General features: G+C 53.1%; 1 protein-coding gene across 4 annotated transcripts in view; it reads left to right on the top strand.

Annotated features, from left to right (window-relative positions):
- The window catches only part of NR6A1 (nuclear receptor subfamily 6 group A member 1), a 95,370-nt gene extending 89,129 nt beyond the window's left edge, over positions 1-6,241 (top strand). Inside the window, exons 9-11 of one of the 4 annotated variants that reach the window (XM_029999664.2) lie at positions 1,123-1,244; positions 3,477-3,629; positions 4,643-6,241. In XM_029999664.2, coding sequence (XP_029855524.1) covers positions 1,123-1,244; positions 3,477-3,629; positions 4,643-4,731 — 364 coding nt within the window. In that variant the 3' untranslated portion in view covers positions 4,732-6,241. The remainder of the gene's footprint in view (positions 1-1,122; positions 1,245-3,476; positions 3,630-4,642) is intronic. The other 3 variants (XM_029999663.2, XM_029999665.2, XM_029999666.2) reach the window with 3 other exon arrangements.
- The last annotated feature ends 13,027 nt before the right edge of the window (positions 6,242-19,268 follow it).

Here is a 19,268-nt window from a genome sequence, read left to right as displayed (position 1 = left end):
CAGTCCTGTACCACCGGAGCAGCCCTGCTTGGGTGCTGCTCTGTTCAGCCGATACACTGAAATGTGCTGTGCAGAGCCAAAGCCTGGGGATTGCACTGTTTCTATAGGCAAAGGTTAAAATTAATTTATCAGCTTTGTAGAATGGAGGGGTTTGTTTAAAACCAACAACTTGGATATCAGGTTGGGTGTGTTTGTTGCAGAGAGCCAGCATCCCTCTGTAATGTGCTGTAAAGCAGCACCAATCCTGGATTTCTTAGGGTGGGATGTAGGGTGTTGTGCAGCTGTTGGGGACACCTCCAGGCCCCCAAGGATGCGTTGGTGTTTCTGCTGGTGGCCAGTGCAGGTTACGCTGGGTTGCTGCAAATGGTGGAAAGCACAAATTGAAGGAAGGTGCAAGGTGGTGAGGAGCTAGAACATGTGAAACGCTGCTGGGAGCAGCTTGTCTTCTGAATGGGGGAAGGCACTCCAAGGATTGCTAGAGGTGCTTTTATCCTGCAAAAATACCCATCAGGAGTAAGGCACAGTGCTGTATAACGTGGCTGTGAGCTGCTCTCTATCGTGGATAGGTGCAGTGCAATACCAGGCAGGAGGGGAATACCCACTGACCCTTGCATCTGGCGGGATGACGGGTGTTTTGCAGGATATTTTCATGCCCTACAAGACAAGTATCACTCCACATTTCTATGAAATCTGATCTCATTCCCCCAAACTGCTTAGTTAAACCTCCTGTTAGCCCAGTGAAGTGCAAAGACACAATCCTCATTGAAATCTGGGGACATACAAGCATAGAGAGGCAAAGCAGTGTGCCTACAAGCACACACAAAGTTTTTGCATATTCCTGGCTCCATCAAACCTTTTCCTCTGTCAGAGCAGGCTGGGGATAAACTGAAACACCAAGAGACTTTTTTTTGCTAAAATATCTGTAGCAGTCAAGTTTGTAACTGAGTCATTTTCCTTCTACTTTTAATTTATTGGTGCCTGCAGACTTCAAGCAGTTTTGATGACAGTTTTTTTTAATTCTCTTGGAAGACGTTAAATCTCTGAAGTTATTTTAATAAGCTTCTTGCCTTTATTGTACAGACTGTGTCCTGTATACATTGATGTGTGATCTCTATCCTCCAGATTCAGTGAAGAGGGAATGGAGGTGATGGAGCGGTTGATCTACCTCTTTCGCAAATTTAACCAGTTGAAGGTCAGCAACGAGGAGTATGCGTGTATGAAAGCCATTAACTTCCTAAATCAAGGTGAGTCGACGAAGAGAAGGTATCGGCCCCACTGGAGAAATTCTCTGAAACAGTCTGAGCAGTCTTTGCTTCCCTGATGAAAAATGGGAGGAAGGGGTCTGAGACCCACAAAGACCCACATGTATGTGTGCAGACCATACGCCGTGCAGAGTGGGACACTTAGGTACGCACATAAAGAAATCCTGGAAGTGAATTAATTCATTTGCTTAGCCAACTTTTATTGCCTTTAAATATAGGCACCAGGGACAGTAAGTGTATCATTTTATATATGTACCAAGGGCACCAATACCAGAATAAGAACAGAGCAGAGAGGCTGGTGAAACCTTCCTGGTTAAGGTTGGGTGAATGATGACTTACAAGCTGCTAACAAACTTTTCATCAGACAAAGATGTGTCATCTAAAAGTATTATTGCTTTAGATAACTCTTTCGGCAGTTAACTAAATGATACTTTAAAACCAGTTGATTTGCGTGGCTTTTTTTTCCTGAAGTAAACGTTGACTATTTACATAACAACCTTTCAAAGATTCCCAATTAGAAAATGTATTTGTTCATTTTTCTGCTTTAAAGGGTGAATTTGTAAAACCAGTGCTCCTTTTTTTTAGAGCTTTTCTGACTCTTTAAAATATTTACCTTCAGGATATATACTTAGGTCACCTAGCTGGCTTCCTGCTTTTCAGATTCTATACCTAATGCTAACTCTTCAAAGTGAAAAGTGATCACGAATGAAGTATTTTTGTGCAGGGAATGAATTCTGCCTAAGAAGGGACTGTATGCTCCTGTTGATTAACCAGCGTATTAAAGCTGGCAGTCCAGGCTGCTGCAACACCCTGGCCACTTCAAAATCCATGCAGAGTAATTCTTCAACATGTGAGAAGATCCTGGTCATTTCCTAACAACAGCAGTGGGCTGAGATAGTTTGGAATAAATTGGTTTTGTTCCTCGGTAGTGCTTGTCCCTGTCTCCAGTCTTGTATGTTGTCTCAATCCATTGCTTGTGGATCCCCTTCCCTTTCCCAGCCGTTTGTTGTGGCCACGTGTCTGTGGGGCCTCACAGGACATTTCTTCATGTTGTAAATGAAGAAAACTGTTGAGAGGCAAACGCTTAATGGATGGTGTTCAGCTGTAATTTTGGAAATAAATGTCCCCAAAGTCTTTTGTACTGTGAAAGATAGTTGCAGTCTGTAAAAATGTGCTGCAGGCTCTCTCCTCCCCCACTCATTTCCAGGAGGAGATAGTGCTGACGCTTCAATCTGTGCCGGGCTGAGGTTCCGGTTTGCTTCCCTGGGCAGTTTCCTGACAGTGGATAATACACTTCTCGAGCTGTCTCCATTGTTTTCCAAAATGTATTTTCATTAACTTCCTGTCTTCTTTTATTTTTAGTTGAAGTTTGCAATTTTTTATGTGAAATACCTGAGAATTATTTTTAAAAGTCAGCTTTTGGGCAGTAGATAAATGCCTCTTCCGTCAGATGGTTTTGCAGTACTCAGCCTGCACCGAGGCTCTGCACCTTCCTTGCTCTACCATGCTGGATCCTTCCCAGGACCCCCAGCAGCGTTCCGATGCTGTTGATCATGCTGAACGGTGACAGTGGGCCTTCCTGCCAGTTTGATAGCTTGGAAACCTCCATTTTTCCTTTGTGTATGTTGCCTGACATTGGCAAAGCTAAATTTAAAAATAACAAGTTGACAAGTTTATAAAGCTTGTATGACATAATTCATAAGCAGATGGGGAGAAATATGATGATACCTTGAATTATAGAGTTGAGCGCTTTCCTCAGCCCAGATGATATAGCTAAAATCAACATGTTTGTGTCTGAGGAAGTATTACGCTGAATCCGCTGTGAGGACTAAACCTTGACATACAGCTGCTTTACACCAGGCAGGCGGGGATTTAAGGTTGCTGGAGCTGTTATCTCCAAGAGCATCCATTGAGCTCTGCAGATGAGCAGCTTAGGACATTAGCTGTTCTCATCCTGGTCTTCTGTGGAAGGAAATCCTGTACCCAGACACGCGTGTAAAGGCGCATCTGTGATGTGGGCACACAGGGAGGGGAGACAGGAGTTTTAGTATTTGTCCAGCTGGGCACTCGAAGCCAGTCTCCAAAGCAGGGACTCAGCTTAGAGTTTTAGCAGTCAGTTTGTCTTTGCTGAAGAAATGGCAATAAGTGCGAGTCTGCTGCTTTTCTAGGATGTTTTCATCATGTTTTCATTACTCTAATTGTATTCTCTTTCAGACATCAGGGGTCTGACTAACGCGTCCCAACTGGAGCAGCTGAATAAGCGGTATTGGTATGTTTGCCAGGACTTCACGGAGTACAAATACCCACACCAGCCAAACCGTTTTCCGGATTTAATGATGTGTTTGCCAGAGATACGATATATTGCAGGTAACTTTTTGAGCTCCTCTCCCACTGAGATTGTGTGCAAGTTACGAAATTAGCTTTTAGAAGAAAACTAATTTATAACAGTGAAGTTCTTGTTGACTTTGGTGGAGTATGTTTGTGTGGGATCTTTTTCTATCAAAGCTTCTCTCTCACCTTTAAGTCGATCTCCCGTCACCCCTAGCTCACCCAGCCAGACTGGCTCTTTGCAAGTTGTCCCTGTGACGCTGGCGGGACATGGCGTTACGTGTTACTCCCGAGTCCCCTGCTCCCAAGAAGATGTGCCTTGCTCTGACCTGCCACCCTTTAAGTACTTTGGTCAGGTTCTTGTTTTATTTTCCCCCTTGCAATCCCAACTCAAAAGGCATTTTATCTCAAAAGGGTGTAATCCTGGCTTGAGTAGTTTTCTCATAAGAAATAGACGGATCCCTGAAATGCCGCTTAATTAGGAGCAGATGATAAGCAGAGTGGCAGGCAGTTCTGCAGTGTAACCCCCAGGTTTCAGCTCATCTGGACCTTTGAAATCTGCAGGTGAATTTTCAAATGTAGTTGTGTCACTAATTAGATCTACAAGGTCTGGTGTTACTAAAACATTGTTTGTTCCTGAATGTTATGGCAAAGGGAGATACTTGCCTCCCTGTGTCAAGGCTCCATATGCTTCATCCCACTCTGTTGTAACGAACTAGATAATAATCACAGAGTAGCTCTCATAATTTACTCATCGAGATCAACAAGGGAGTTTGAGGAGAGACGGGATTTAGTCTTTCCCAGTTTCTATAAATACTGCTCCATTGTGGAGAAATCATTTTGATCTGACTTTGCCCATTTATTTTGCTTTCGATTCAGTAAATAATAAATCCTGTTGTGTCCAAATGAATATCAAATGTCTAATGTAGCAGTAGGATGATTAACTGTTTCTCTGAGAGGTTCAAGGTAAGACCATCTCCAGTGTTGCTGGCTTAGGTGTCTCTGAAATCTGATTCAGGAGTGGCTGCTAATTCTGGTTTTTTTCTTACCAGGAAAAATGGTGAATGTCCCCCTGGAGCAGCTGCCTCTCCTTTTTAAGGCCGTTCTACATTCCTGCAAGACGAGTGTGAGCAAAGAGTGAGCCCAGCTCACCCTGGCCGGTGCCTTACGCTGCGCCTCAGGCAGGGAGCTGGCTCACCCCGGGAGAGGGGCAAACGCGATCCAGGCAGGAGACGGGGCGGTGGGTGTCCCTGCCATTGTAGCAAGAATCTTTTTTGTTTGTTTTTGTTTTTTTACTCTTTTTCCTATATATTTATTTCACGACAGAGTTGAATGTATGATCTTCAACACAATGCACATGGTTCTGTATGAATGCAGCAGATGCATTCTCCAGTGGTTTACAGAATGTGAAGATGTTTAATGTTACAGTGTTTGTTAGGGTTAGTTCTTTTGTATTTGGGGCTGGGGACCGAGATGACTAAGACTACCTCAAGGAGAAGATGCTGTTCGCGCACTGCTCTTTCCATGATTTGTATCCAAAAGCGTTTGTCGTAGAGAGCAAACGGCCTCACCACACCAACAGAGCTGTTAGTATCCCAAATGGACGATTTTGGAGAAGTGGGTGTTAGAGAAGTGCCAAGCTTTTTTTCTTTAAATATAATAATAATTTTAAAAAGGCAGGGAGTGGAGAAGAAGGAAAAGTCTGTCTAGCCAGTTGGTTTCTTTTCCCCTGGCAGTTTTCAGATGCAGGTGGTAGCTCCTGCGGTTTCCCCAAATCCTGCCCCAGCGGGATCGTAGTGCTCCCGAGCTGCGAGGGGCTCGCTGCCCCCGTCCCCTCCTGGGAGCTGCAGGAGTGGGCTCTGCCCCCAACCCCAGCCTGACCAGCTGGCCTCTCACTGTTGCTGCACACCTGTCCATTCGACTGAAATTGCGTTGCTGCAGTTGGTAGCAGGCTCCTGGTGTTACACAAAGGTACTCTTGTTGCTAGAGAACTGCAAGTAATTTCTCGTCACTTCCTTAACATCCATTTTAGGTTCACAAAAGCAGGAAAAACCTACTTAGAGAGGAGGCAGGATTGCCTCTTTTAGTCTATTCCTCCAAGGTGGTATCTGACTACTGAGGAGGCTTCTGCATTGCAGCAATCCCAAGCAGCCCGTTTGTGGGGACAGTTAACGTACCCTGTGGTTAAATGTGACCTGTGTAATGGGGATAGGGGACTCCAGTGTCCTCTGGCCTGGCTTTCTCCGCTGGACTCGGGGAATGCATGATCCATAGTCATATTCTGCCAGGACTGTTCTGCTGCTTGTGGAATCCCTTCTTACCAGGAAGAATGGTATGAATGCAGTACTTGGTAAACTGTTCTGTCCTAGGTGTTGCAAGGCTTGGATTTTCCATCTCGCAACCTCCACACCACTCTGCTGCATGGAGAACTGGTTTAATCATAGAATCCTAGAATGGTTTTGGTTGGAAGGGACCTTAAAGATCACCTCGTTCCAAGCCCCCTGCCATGGGCAGGGACACCTTCCACTAGACCAGGTTGCTCAAAGCCCCATCTGACCTGGCCTTGAACACTTCCAGGGATGGGGCATCCACAACTTCTCTGGGCAACCTGTTCCAGTGCCTCACCACCCTCACCAGGAGGAACTTCTTCCTTACATCTAATCTAAATCTACCCTCTTTCAGTCTAAAGCCCTTACCCCTTGTCCTATCACTACATGCCCTTGTAAAAAGTCCCTCCCCATCTTTCCTGTAGCCCCCCTTTAGGTACTGGCAGGCTGCTCTAAGGTCTCCCTGGAGCCTTCTCTTCTCCAGGCTGAACAACCCCAACTCTCTCAGCCTGTCCTCACAGGAGAGGTGCTCCAGCCCTCTGATCATCTTCATGGCTCCCCTCTGGACTCGCTCCAACAGGTCTGTGTCCTTCTTATGCTGGGGGGCCCAGAGCTGTTAAGGACAACTGGTTAGCTGTTTGAGTAACTGCTAAGTGCTGGTGTTTATCTAAACTTGGGTATTCTCATGAGTAACCTCATGGCTTCCTGCTCACAGTGGTGGTGGGGAGGTTGGATGAGATGCTCTTGTTCTTATCTCCTTCATTAAGAATTAACGCTTGGAGACTCAGTAGCTCTCCTAGGCAGCCGTGTTGCCCTGGCTAGATTTCCTTCCCTGTGTCCTTAGATACGAATCTGATGTTTATGTAGCAAGAGGGTTCATCAACAAGTGTTTGAATGCTGTTTTAGAAATATTTTGGGAAACAACTTCTGTTCCTTCAGGGTAGGAGGGACCGGTTGCTACCTTTTTGTCTTGTCCTGATGTCAGCTGTGTGGCACAAAGTGAGTACTGCGCAGAGGTACGGGAGCTGCTGAGAGATGAATGTGATGGTGAACAGGAGAAAAATCTCATTCACCGCAGTCGTCTTTCCTTCCCCTTCACCAAGCGGGTGCTCCCTCGGTTGCAGCCCAAGAGATGCTGTGACCCACCGGCTTGGCCCATCTCTCGGTTAGCCGGCAGCTGTGCCGTGTGCCGGGCGCTGACCGCTGCGGTCAGACCTCTCCTCGGAGACCCGCTGCTGGCTGACCGCGGACCCACGGCGGCATCGCCGCTTTTGCAGTCCCGCTTGGGCATCTTCCAGCTTGACGGTTTCCCTTTTGTAAAAGTCCACTAGCTGCTCATTTTTCATTATTTAAATAGGATGTTACGGGTAACGGCTGCTGGGCCCAGCAGCAGTTCAGCTTGATAGAGCTTCACAATCCAAAGGTGGTTCCGTAAATCTCATTTACTTTCTGACTGTAAAATGAGACAAGCGCGTATTTCTCAGGAAAGCCTTCTGCATACAGCCTATACCTCAAGTGTAAATGGGAAGATTTTAGTATATCTGTTTGTAAGTTAGAAAGTATTTCTCAGCTTTTAAGTTTAATTTCCAAATAGCTTGATATGATCTTTTTATTACGGGTTATCTTCTGGCTTGCTGTTTTATACACTCAAGGAATTGTTAAAATTGCATAGGAGTAATTTTATTCTACAGTTACTGAATTATTATAAGCTGTTGATGAATTAAGAGTTCGTTTTAATTAGTGTACATAAAAGTGGTCATCTTATTGCCAAATACTAAACAAAAATAATCTGTTAGATATTCGGTGTTTATCCAAAATAGAATCCCAAGACTAATGCTGTACCACCACCACCAAAAAAACTAAAATCATTTATGATGGTGAAAGGACAAGAATGTTCTACTTTCTATTGTATAAAACAAATTTTAGAAAGGTTGATTGGCAGCAGTATCCGTTAACAAATAACCCATTTGTTGTAGGGAGTAGAAAAGCCTTACTAAACTGACAAGTAAGGAAGAAGCTAATATACCGAACCAGAATCTAGCTCACTGGACAGTCATTCTTAATATCTTCTGCACCAAGTCCTCTAATGACTTGTATTTTTTAAACAGGGTAAAGTGAATGTGTTGCATTGCAAACTCAGGTATTATGAGAAGGTAGGAATGTAGCTAGAGACGTAGAGATGTTAGGTCAGTCACTAGATGTATTTGTGAATTTGGTTTGAAGGACACCCTGGAAAGGTTGGAATTTTTGTTCCATTCTTCACGTAACATTCCGTTTACAGGGACTCATATTTTATTTGTGCTTAATGCTAGTAGGGGGAAGTTCATTATCTTTGGTATCTATCTGCTCTTGCTTATCTGACCTTCTGTCATAGAGGAATCAATCAACAATAATAGTCTTTGGTAGAATTTTCTGCCATGACAAGTCAATTTTTATCCCCGATTTGAAAGATAAATTGGCTGACTGACCCCCTCCTCTCCTTCATAGCATTTGTGCAGATGGAAAGCTGAAGAGTTACTTTTAATCTGAACAGAGATTTGGGACATAAATTTGAAGTGCTCATGCTCACATATTCAGAGGGACTCTGCCGAGGTATCCTCGTTGCTGTTTTGCAGCTTGAAGCTCGTCACCCGGTACAGAGAACAGAGCAGAAACTGCTGCTGCCAGCTGATGGGGCTGAGCTGCAGCTCGCGTGGGAAGACCCCGGGACCTGAACAAAAGCTTTTTGAAAGCAGCTGGGTTTTCTTCCACTGCCTGCCTTTGGGTCAGGCTTCTGTCCCGTCAGCTCAGCCTTGACCCCACTGTGTGTGTCAGTAGCGAGTCCTTGTCCTCGGCATGCCCGGCCCCTCGAGAGGGCTGGGGGATGGAGGGACGACCAGGATGCTCAGAGATGCCAGGTACCTCAAAACTGATGGGCTCTGTCTGGGCATGGCAAGATTGATGCAGCAGGAGCTAATTCTCTAGCCGTTTTACATACGCACTAGCTACTTTCTAACTGTTAATAATGCCAGCGGCGTTCGTCTTTCTCATCGCACGCCTGCTAGCCCGCAGTGCTGTGCAGCGGCACTGCTTGCTTTGGGTCATCGGGGTGCAGCTCTGGATTTTTCTGTAATTCTTAAATCCTGAGCTTTTGCCGTTTCCCGTCACGCAAAGACCAAAGGGGGAACATGGCGTTTTCGGGGTGATCAGTGCAAAGTGGTCAGTCGCCTTGCCAGCTGCAGGGCAACCGGTACCGGCGAGCTGCTGCCCCAGTAACACCCATTTTCCTAGTGCTGTGGTGTTGCTTCGAGCGAGCAGCGCCAGCAGAGCGAGCAGGGCTCCCGGGCGCCGCGGTGTTTCGGCAGGGCTGCCATCGCTCGCCGGGGGATGCCTGGGTGGCCGTGCCCCCGCCCCGCAGTTGCCCATGCAAAGGCTCGAGCTCACGTCGCGTGCCGCTCGCTGCCCGTCCCTCGCTCTGCTGCGCACGGCAGAATCTGCCCTTGCTCTTCAGGCTTCTGCACGGAACTGCAGCCACCTTGGGTTAAGGAGATTCAGTCTTGTCCTTCAAACCAACCTTTTTTTAAAAAACTTGAATTTCTTTTATCTTTACTACATTTTTAAAAATGAAAAAAAAAAAAAAAGATTCTCCTGTGAATGTGCTATTTACCGTTCATTCTTTCTTCTTTCTTGGTTTTGATTTGAAGCTATGAAGCTTGGTGTCTGTGAAAATGTTGTTATTTCTCAGGATAATAAGCGGCAATCATCCCTGCCACATAAAAGGCAGGAGAAAGGGGGAAACTTGGGGAACTAGTTTAAGTATGAAGCTAATTTTTAAGTTGTAGATGATGTGTAAATCGAGGGTAATACATAGGATGTCAGTATCAAGCTGTGGTGTTTCTCTGGGTTCACGGTGTGTTGTTTGCAATACACAGAAGCTCAGGGATAAGTATTTAAAATGTGACCCAGAGAAACCCTAGTTTTGATGTTGCAACAGTTGCTTCTTTCATGACTTGTTTGGAGGAGCCATTGAAAGCTGAATAAAGCCCCCATACGGAGATTTTGGGGGAAAAACTTCTGGTTTGGCTTGTGGGAAGTTTGCCTGCTGAAGGCTTGACGTGGTCCAACGGGAAAAGCGTCCCGAGGACGCACGTTGCCATCTGGGCTGTTGCAAGGCCGTGGCGAGGGGAGCTGCGGCTGGCTTTGCCCTCGCACGAGCTGGCAGCTGGGGGTCCGCTCTGCGCGGGGGGCTCGCGGGGAGAGCGGGGCCGAGCCCGGGGCAGCACAGGCGGCCGAGGGGCTTGGGGAGAGCAGAGAGGCAGGGGGGTCTGGTCAGGGCTGTGGGGAGCACCGGAGCTGCCCTGCCTCCTCTCTGGCTGCAGCCCCTCTGCCCTGTGGCGCGCAGCCCTTCTCGCCGGCGCTGTTGGACGGGGAAATGGTGAAGTGTAAAATACCACCGTTTAGGGAACTTCAGAGTTTTCATGAAGGCACATCAGCTTCTAGGGCTGGGAGAGGTTTGTCTGTATTTGCACATTACCTCGTCCTTCTGCCTTCGGTGTTAAATGTGTTCGAGTGCTCGTGGCAAAGGGAAAAATGGGAATTTCTCAATATGTCCCTGGCAGCCAGTCCCAGTGTTCTGTACTCTGTTGCTTATGAATTAGAGCATCTTAGTTGCCAGTCAGTGCAACTTTCTCATCATGGGTCGGTAAGGTTGTAGATTCAGTCAGACTGCTTGAGAAAGGTACTGACGTGTGAAACTAGTTCAGTTACAGCTGCTAGGAGTATCCAAAAGGCGCCGTGCAGCCCGATGCAGCCGCAGGCAGTGCCAGTGCTGAGCAAGAGTCAGCAAAAGTTTGCAGGGCTGAAACCCACCTTCCCAGCAGTCTCACTGGCCAGGATCTGCAAATCTGAGTTTAAACCAGCCCTGCAAAAAACTAGTCAGGCCAACCCAGGCAATATCTTCCCCTTGAAAAAAAATAATTAAAAAAGAGCTCCCGTGCAGCTGACCTCTAACAAGTCTATGAAAGAAGCAACATGGTTCAGTGGCAGAAATGCCCCCAAGGGCAAAAAGAAACAGAAATTGAAACCAGATGACGATCAACCTTAACAAAGCCTTTTGTGATTCATTGTTTTCTTTCAATTTATAAAATGTCTTGTAATAGTTGATAACATTATTGACTCAATTTCCATAACAAAACTACCTCGTGTGACATCCTGTTTATCATCTCAAAGGGATTGTGTGAAAAACAAAATACTGCCAGTGTTTGTTGCCAGCCAAGAACAGGGGGTGTGATGGCTGGAGTTTTGCTTCCCTTCCCGTGGGTTGTGGCTTGGTTCCTGTTACCGCTGCGGCATTTCAACCTGCGGGTGATGGTTTCGACTTTGCATCCCACCTGCACCCCTGACCCCGTGGGAAGGCGTTGGGCTGCGCATGCCGTGCTCTCGCCCAGCACCGATGTGCCGTGGCAATGACCGCTGCGGCTACTGCTGCACCGAGCCGCTGTTTCACAGCGTGGGCAGTGTCCTGCGGCTGCGGCCGTGTGTCCCTGCACAGCGAGGTGGAGGTCTGCGATGCTGCAGGGAAGGGCTGAGCTCCGGCATCCCTCCCGGCAGAGCGCAGCCCCTGCCTGCAGCTGCGGGGCAGGACGTGGCTCTCGCCAGTTTGGTTTTTGTTGGTGCCCATCAAGCCACAGGCCTGGTTCCAGCTCTGTCCTGGTGCAGGTGCAGTGCAGAGGCTGCGTTTGTAGCTTGGGACCTCGCAGAGCCCTCGCGCCTACGTCCTGGGCGTAAGCGTGCTGGGCAGCTCAAGGAGGAAGCGGGTCCAGTTTGCTGCCATGTGCTTCTGTCTGCCCATGGCTGGTTTGCGGGATGTTTCCAAGACGGGTTGGTGCCGGTCTTCGGGTCCTTCCGCTGATATTCCAGGTGATGGTTTCTCCCAGTAAAACACTTCATTTTTCCCACGATCCCTTGCATAAATCAGGGAAGCAGGATGTTGCCTCGGCATGACACACGGTGAACGTTGGCACGCTCAGAGCCGGGGCTGGGGCAGGAGAGCGTGTCTGGCCGCTGCCGCCCTCGCCCCGCAGCGCCCGAGGAGGAGCGGGCACCGTGCTGCGCCTCTCGGGAGCTGCCTTTCCGTCACTACGCTACGACCAAATGAATGTTTCTGCCGGCACGTCTCGGGCGCGCCGTGGCACAGCCGGTTCCCCTTGCGCAGCGGGACCGGTGCGGGTCCGTGTCAGCCCGACCTGCCCCTGCTCCGCTGCTCTGCTCTGTGACTTGACTACCTGTGGAAATGTGACCAATAAGTGTTGAACGCATGTTTAGCGAGTGTTAGCTGTATGAACTAATAAATGTGAATTGTTCTGCACTGGTGGCGTCTGCTGTTGGCTTGCACCTTCGCCCTTCGGCAGCGGCTCTCCCTCGGGGGGGGAGGCATCATCAGGGTGATGGAACCCAGCGCTGGTTCGGGTGGCAGCCGCGGCGCTGCCCTGCCTGCCGCCGTCCTGCGGTGGAGCAGCGGGGGCTGGAATCATTTGTGGGTCTGGGGAAGGCCTTGGTGCCGTTGGTGCAGCTGGGGACTCGGGCGGGTGCACGACCCCTGCCTTGGGCAGCCGGCAGCGTGGACTGGCAGCGGCCTCTGCTAAGAGCAGGGTCGGCTGGGGAGAGCCTGTGTGGCAGGAGCTGAGGGGGGTCCTGTGCCATGGGGGGACGGGGACACAGGAGCAGGGGCAATGCAAGAGTGAAGCTTTGCATGATCTTCTGGGCCCTGCCACGCAATGGGCTCATGGTGGTCCCCTTCCCCTGCCCAGGTCCCAGAGGAGAAGGCAGGAGGACGGGTTTCCTCCTTTTGGTCATTGCACCATTGCAGCCCGAGGTGCCCACCATGGCACACACGGCCCGGCCGTGCCACCCGGGGGTTCCTGTCCATGGGATGGCCAGAACACGCAGCCGTTCGGGTGGGTCGCCGTCGCTGCAGGGTGCAGCAGGAGGAGGGTTTGCACCAGCAGCGAGAGAAGACCCGTGCAGCAACAGCTGCTGCAGGCAGGAGGAATAATCCAAACAAGCAAACGCACCAGAAATCCTTGACCAGCATGCTCTGGAGAGAAACTGCAGAAATCATTTAACGATCTCTCATGTCACTGAGGTGGGTGTGTGTTAAAAGACTAAGAAGCACTTTTCGTATTTACATTTCCATGTGTATTAAAGAGCACACATTAAGGCCCACTTAGGGAGACGCTGCGCTGCCACAAAGGTGGCTCCAAGTGAGCAGCCAGCCCCTACGCTCCACTGCTCCCTCCCGCGGGGCTGCCGGCACTTTCTGCGTTGCTAAACTCATAAAAATGGAAATTCTTCCTTTTTAATGTTTAGGAGCTCTTGTGCTTAAGAGCATTTAGGATTTTTTTTTTTCCCCACTTATTTTAATAATGGGAGGTTCTATGGCAGAGAAATAGCAGTTGTGTCTGCCTTCTGGCACACAGGGATGCAGCCCCCCCCATATTTCTCCTGAGCTGAAGGGTTTTGTCACTGATGTAGCTCCTGGGTTTGAACATGGAGCTGCTGGATTGTAACAAGCAGGTTTTGTGTAGGGCAGAGCCTGTCCCCAGACACAGGGCAGAGGGGTGCGGGCTGAGAGTCTGCTTTCCTTCGCTGGCCAGTTTTGGGGTGTTTTCCTTCCATCACTTGCCCCTTTGCTGTGACCCCCGGCTGCGGGGGGAGCCGACCCACGGCTCTGCCGTCCCTTTCGGGAGGCTGAGGAGCGGCACTGCCAGGTCTCTGCCCTCAGCCCCCTTGGCGGGTGCGTGTCCCCCCAGGGAAAGGCTGGTTCCTTGGGCAGGGCAGGCAGATGAAGTGCTCAGCCCTCCCCGGCCATGCTTACAGGAGAGACTTGGTGGCTCTGGGTTCTGCGTGGAGCAGAGGGATCCATGAAGGTCGCCTGTGAGGGCAGGGCTGTCCTCCTGCTTTTGGGCTTTTGTCCTTAGAAAATTCCCTGGTGTCTGTTCTCCAGAGACAACAGAAATCCGCTTGTTAGGGGCTTTGGTCTGGGGAGCAGGGGATGGTCAGAAGAGCTGTCCCAAAACTCGAGCCAAGCCAAGGACCTAGCAGAGCCCGTGACAGTTGTTTGCAGCCAGGTGAAGCGGCTGTTCCCCCAAGCTGGAGTGTTATGCCTCACAGCAGATGCAATAAACATGTCAGACCATAAATCAGCACTGAGCACGTTCAGCCTCACCTGAGGTCTAGTCCCAAGCTTGCAGCAGGACAGCTCACTTTTGGGGAGGATCTTGTGTCATGACCTCGTGCTGTCCCGCAGTCCCTGCACATCCCCTTCCCAAGGGTGTTGTGGGAGCATGGGCTGAGCAAAGGGGAGAGGGAAGAGAAGACCGACTTCAGGAGGGGGAATTGGTCCAGCAGCCCTTCTCTAGGTGTTTCTGCAGAAGATGCTTCTTTCCCAGGAGGAAAGCTTTGCTCCTTTTCCCGATGTGGCCATGGGGAAGCCAGATGTGCTCGACATGGAGGGCTCAGAGGCTGCAGCGGTGCCTGGGCTGCTGGGACGATGCGGAGGGAGAGTGGCCGGCCGGCTCCCCATCACCCCGGGCACTGCTCCCTGCTGATGCTGGCCCCAGACCTGCTCCATCTCCCCCAGCGTCCCCATGGACGTCACGGCTGCTCTGCCTCTGCCCCGCCAGCCTGCTCGCTGCAGGGTGGCTGTCTCCCCCCTGAGCTCGTGGGGTCCCCGCTCCCCTCCCTGCCGCAGCACCATGCCTACCCCCTTCCCGCTCCTTGTAGAGGGTTTATGGCATCCTCCTTTCAATCCCAGCATGAGCCGTGCCGCTCTGCTCCTCTGCCAAGCGCTGTCATGCCTCCTGCCCTCTCTGTTGTGTTAGTTTTTCTTCTTTACAGGGGTTCTCCTCCACGGTGCAGCTCGAGCAGCTTTGACGCTCACTGCCCTGGATTTATTCCCTGTAAGGGGGCCCTGAAGGTCAGTAATGGCGGGCTCCCTGGGAAGCCGCAGAGGATGCTTCGCACACGTGGGGCGACGGGGTTGTCCTCACCTTCAACCCAAGCAAGAGGAGCTGCTGGAGCTGTGCAGAGGCGATGGGGCGGCCTCTCCCCGTGCCCTGCGCTGGCACAAAGGGCTGCCTGGAAAGCAGGGCTGGAGTGGGAAAAGTACCAGCACATTTTCATTTTCAGCTCAACCTCTACTGACCACTGTATTTTGATTAGAGCTCTGCTTCCTTTTCATCTCGGTGCTCTGGCTGGTGACAACTGCCACAGCCTCGTGCGCGCAGTGCAATAGTTTATCACCGAAGGCCAGCCGCTCTATGAATTCAGAGCCAGCGCTGAACAAATCACGCTGTCACTAACGTCAAACTTGTTAACCTGATCTTTGGTGGATCACTAGTGTCAACATTGCATGGGACATACATTATCGGGCCCAAGGACTTTGGGAGATGCGTTTGTCAGGCTGCTCTGTCACAGTCCCACTCTTGACCTTCGGAAAGTAACTTTCAAGGGTAAGCTGCTTTCCTCTAAAAAAGAGTTGCTGTTCCCAGGAGTGTCACCCCACGGCCACTGGCTAGGACCGGGCTGTGAGGTGAGGCTGGGTCACCACGCCTGCACCGGTGGTGTCAGCCCAGCAACGGGTGAAGGATCTGCTGGGATGGTCCTGTGGGGAGTCTTCCAGGGCTGGGGAAGGATTTCCATTGAAGTCCATCACTGGCCATGTCTATTCCCTGAGCTTCTCCACATCTTGTCACCAACTGCTCTCACACCTCTCCTCATCTCTTGCCCAGTCACTGTCCCCCTGGAGCTCAAACCTGAAAACCAGTCCATTGAGTGCAGCAGACTGGTGGGTCACCATTTACTGGACCATCACGTGTCTCTCACGTCTCAGTTTGCCACGTGCAGGTGCAAGAATTGTTCTCGGTGTTTCTGACAGGGTTGATCACCGCCCCAGAGGTCAGACGAAGGATGGGCCGCCACCACCGGCACGGTAACGGCGTGCTCAAGAGATGTGTGTTCCCGGTAAGATCCTGCCCAAGCTCCTGGGCACAGTTGGGTTTCATGGCACCTTTGCTCAGGCTGGTGGCATCCCCTCCCTGCAGCCCCCCACGAGCCGGAGGGGAGTGATGCCGCAGGGGCGCGGGACGGCCTGGGCACCCGGCACGGGGCTGCGTGCTGGTGGGGCCGGCGGGACAGGACAGCGCTGGAGCAGACGCGGCTCGTGGCCGGGGGGACCCTGAGGTGGGTGCTGGATTCAAGCTCCATGTCGCTGTCCCTGTGGGCCGACCCCGCTAATCAGCTGTGAAAGAGAGAGAGAAAGCTGGAGAGAAATCTTTCTCTCTGCTAACCTCATCACAATAAAGATTCCTATAAAGAGCTCTTATCCTTGAAGAAAATGAGGCACATAAGCAGGAATAGTAAACAAAAGGCTGTCATTTTGACCCAGGAGTGCTTCATGTTGTTGGCAACTGCCAAGAGGAAACATAAAGAGAGGCTGCATCCAAGCCCCAATTATGCAGAACTATGTGACTGATATGTCAATGAGTCCCCCCGGGGAGGAGACCACCAGCGCTTCCCAGCGCTGCCTGCGCACCATCTGCACACACCGCCATGTGCCGGGCCTGCCCGCGCCCCTGAGCGAAGGCGTGCGTGGCATCAGAAGAATGCGGGGGACAAGGTAATGTCATCGGGAACGCTATCGCCAAAGTCCTCGCTGCGTGCGCATTATCGGCACGGGCCCCGGAGTCAGGGACTGCGGGCAGCCGGCGGTGCAGGCAGCGAGATCTGGCAAACAGTAGTGCTGACCACACCTGCTGCAGGCACGCTCCGGGAACGTGGCGCAGGCAGGAGGGCTGCCCCGCCGCCGATAAGCTGAGTGGATGGAGATAAAATCCAAGAAGGAGATATGCTTTGCTGAGCATCAAGGCTACGCACCAGCAAGGAGCCAAAGCACGGCTGCGGCCAGCGGCGGGCGGCGTGGCTCCGCGGGCTCCAGCTGCGCCATGGCCATGCTGGCCCCACGGCCCAGCCAGGGGGATTTGGGGCAGGGCAGTCGCTGGACCAAAAGCTGGGGCTTTGGTGACGGACGTGCCGGTGCTTGGGCCCGTCAGGAGCACGAAGCAGAGCCGGTCCCTTGGCCATGACAATGCTGCGGCAGGGCAGCGACTTCGGGGCCCGGCCCCAGCCCCGAACAGCAGCCGTGCCCTCCCCAGCACATCCCCGGGGACCCATGCAGCTGGAAGCCCAGGGCCACCCCGTCCTTCCCTCCTGGGTGCTGTGGCCACCGAAACGTCACTCCAGTCTGCACCCCCTCCCTGTCCCCAGGGACCCCTGGGGCTGCGCGCAGCCTTCGGCTCGAGCTCCGTGTGTGCCGGGCTGCTCCTGCCCGCGCAGGCGTGTGCTGCCAGAGGTACCCAGGGTCTCCTCGGGCACCGCCGGTCCCACGTCCCGGCGCAAACCCAGCACGGGGAGGGGAAGGAGGGCAGGAGCGTGGGCAAGAGGTCGCTGCTGCCGCTGGTGTTGGAGCTGGCATCCAGCTGGCACCCACACTGCAGACGGGCTTGGGCATCCCTGGTGCCGGGTCCCCACGCACCCACCCTGCCGGGAGCCGGCTCTGCCCGGCCCCTGGGTGGTCACTCCGGAGCGGCCTTCCCAAATCCGCCCTCCCGTCGATGCTGGTCGGGACCTGCCGGGCTGCACCGCGGCCCGTGCACTGGCCCTGACCCGGGGCTGCGCGCCCGCTGCAGAAGCTGCGCTGCGGCCTTGTCAAGGGCCCGTGCAAAGGAAAGTGCCCAAGGCCAGCAGGGACGTATTTGCCCCTGAAAGCACCTTGCTGCAAAAATAGCAAGCGGCCGGCATGAGGCCGGGGCTTCCCAGGGGAACAATGCCCGGCGGGAGGAAGCGGCCGCGGCCGCCCCGCAGCTCCGTCCCCGCCTCGTGCGGTGATGAGCCGCGAGCCGCCGCATGCCGGCCCGGCAGGGACCTTGAACCTGCCACAGATTTATTTTCTCTGACATTGGCATCGCATCGGAACATCTGGCATGCGGCTGATAATTGCTGGGGATCGGGGCGGAAGCCGCTCCGAGCCTGGCGCTTCTTCCAGAGCTCTGTTTTCATTAGTTTTTCTCCTCTCTTCAGCTGCAGAGTGAGGAAAAAACAAGCAGGGCTGCGCAGCTCGCCGCTCCCGCTCCTCTCCCCGCGGCCGCAGCGCCGGGGGTCTCCCTGCTCCCCCCCACTCGGCGTGGGCACGCCACAGGGCCCGTCGCTGTCGTGCCGCGTCAGGGCTGCGTTGATGCCGAGGGGGGACGAGCGTTTCCCCGACCCCTGAGCCCGGGATGGCGGGTCCTGCCGTCCCACCCCGGGTGCCAGCAGCCGCCTGGCCGGGGCAGAGCTGCGGCACAGCCCTCGCTGCGCCGGCACGGGGCTCGGGGCCGCTGCAGCCAGCCCGTCCTCGGGGCTGTCGTCGCTGCGGGACAAGGCAAAGAGCGGGACCCTGTGCGCAAACACAGAGGGAGACGCCTTGGTGACGGCCGGCCGGAGCGCGGGGCCGACGGCGGGAGCAAATCCCTGCTCTGGCGGGACGGGAGGTCTCGCGCACGGCCTCTCACCCCGGCACCCGGCCTCGCCGCCCTCGCGTTTTCACAGGGCGATTGGAAACCCGAGCCCTGTGGCCGACGTGGTGCTTGCGGGCCAGGACCGTGCCCGGCGCTGGAGCGTGGGGAAACACACACGGCAAACACACCTCCGCTGCCAGGGGCTTGGCTGCCCACCGTGTCCCCAGCCCAGGGGCTCCGGCTTTCTTCGAGAGCTGTCTCGGCACACGCGGAGCTGCCGGCCACGGGCGCCGCGAGCTCGCAGGGACCCCAGGCGTGGGGCCCCATGCGTGGAGGAGCCTCCTCCCACGCCCCCCTGCAGAGGGGACCCCTGGGGGCTGGGGAGGCCCCCGCTGCAGGTCCCGGCGCTGGGTGGGTGCGGTGGGCTCGCACTCCTCCCGGAGGCGTCCTGCCCCGTGCCCGTGGCCCCCTCCCTCCCTCCCCGGGCCGTAAATCAGCGTGGCCGTGGGTGCTGGTGCGCTCGCCACCACCCGCCGGTGCCCCCCACCTCCCCGCAAGGTCTCTCTCCCATGGCGCGTTATCTGCCGCGGGGGTCCCACTTATCTCCGCTGTCACTTTCTAATGCTAGTTTATGGGCAGCATTTTGTAGCCTAATTATGATGTTTTTCAGCGCCGTCACGTGGCCACAGAAGCCAATAAGGCACCGAAGTGGGTCCATCCCAGCTGAGCCTGGCCCCCATGGGGAGGAGATTGGCCGGTGTCCTGCCCGGGGCGGCGTGTGCGCAGCCAGATCCCCGACACCTTCCCGCTGGACACAG

Source organism: Aquila chrysaetos, chromosome 24 (assembly GCF_900496995.4).
Source record: "Aquila chrysaetos chrysaetos chromosome 24, bAquChr1.4, whole genome shotgun sequence".
Taxonomy (NCBI): domain Eukaryota; kingdom Metazoa; phylum Chordata; class Aves; order Accipitriformes; family Accipitridae; genus Aquila; species Aquila chrysaetos.
The sequence above is the reverse complement of the archived record's forward strand: the minus strand, read 5'-3'. Positions and strand labels throughout refer to the sequence as shown.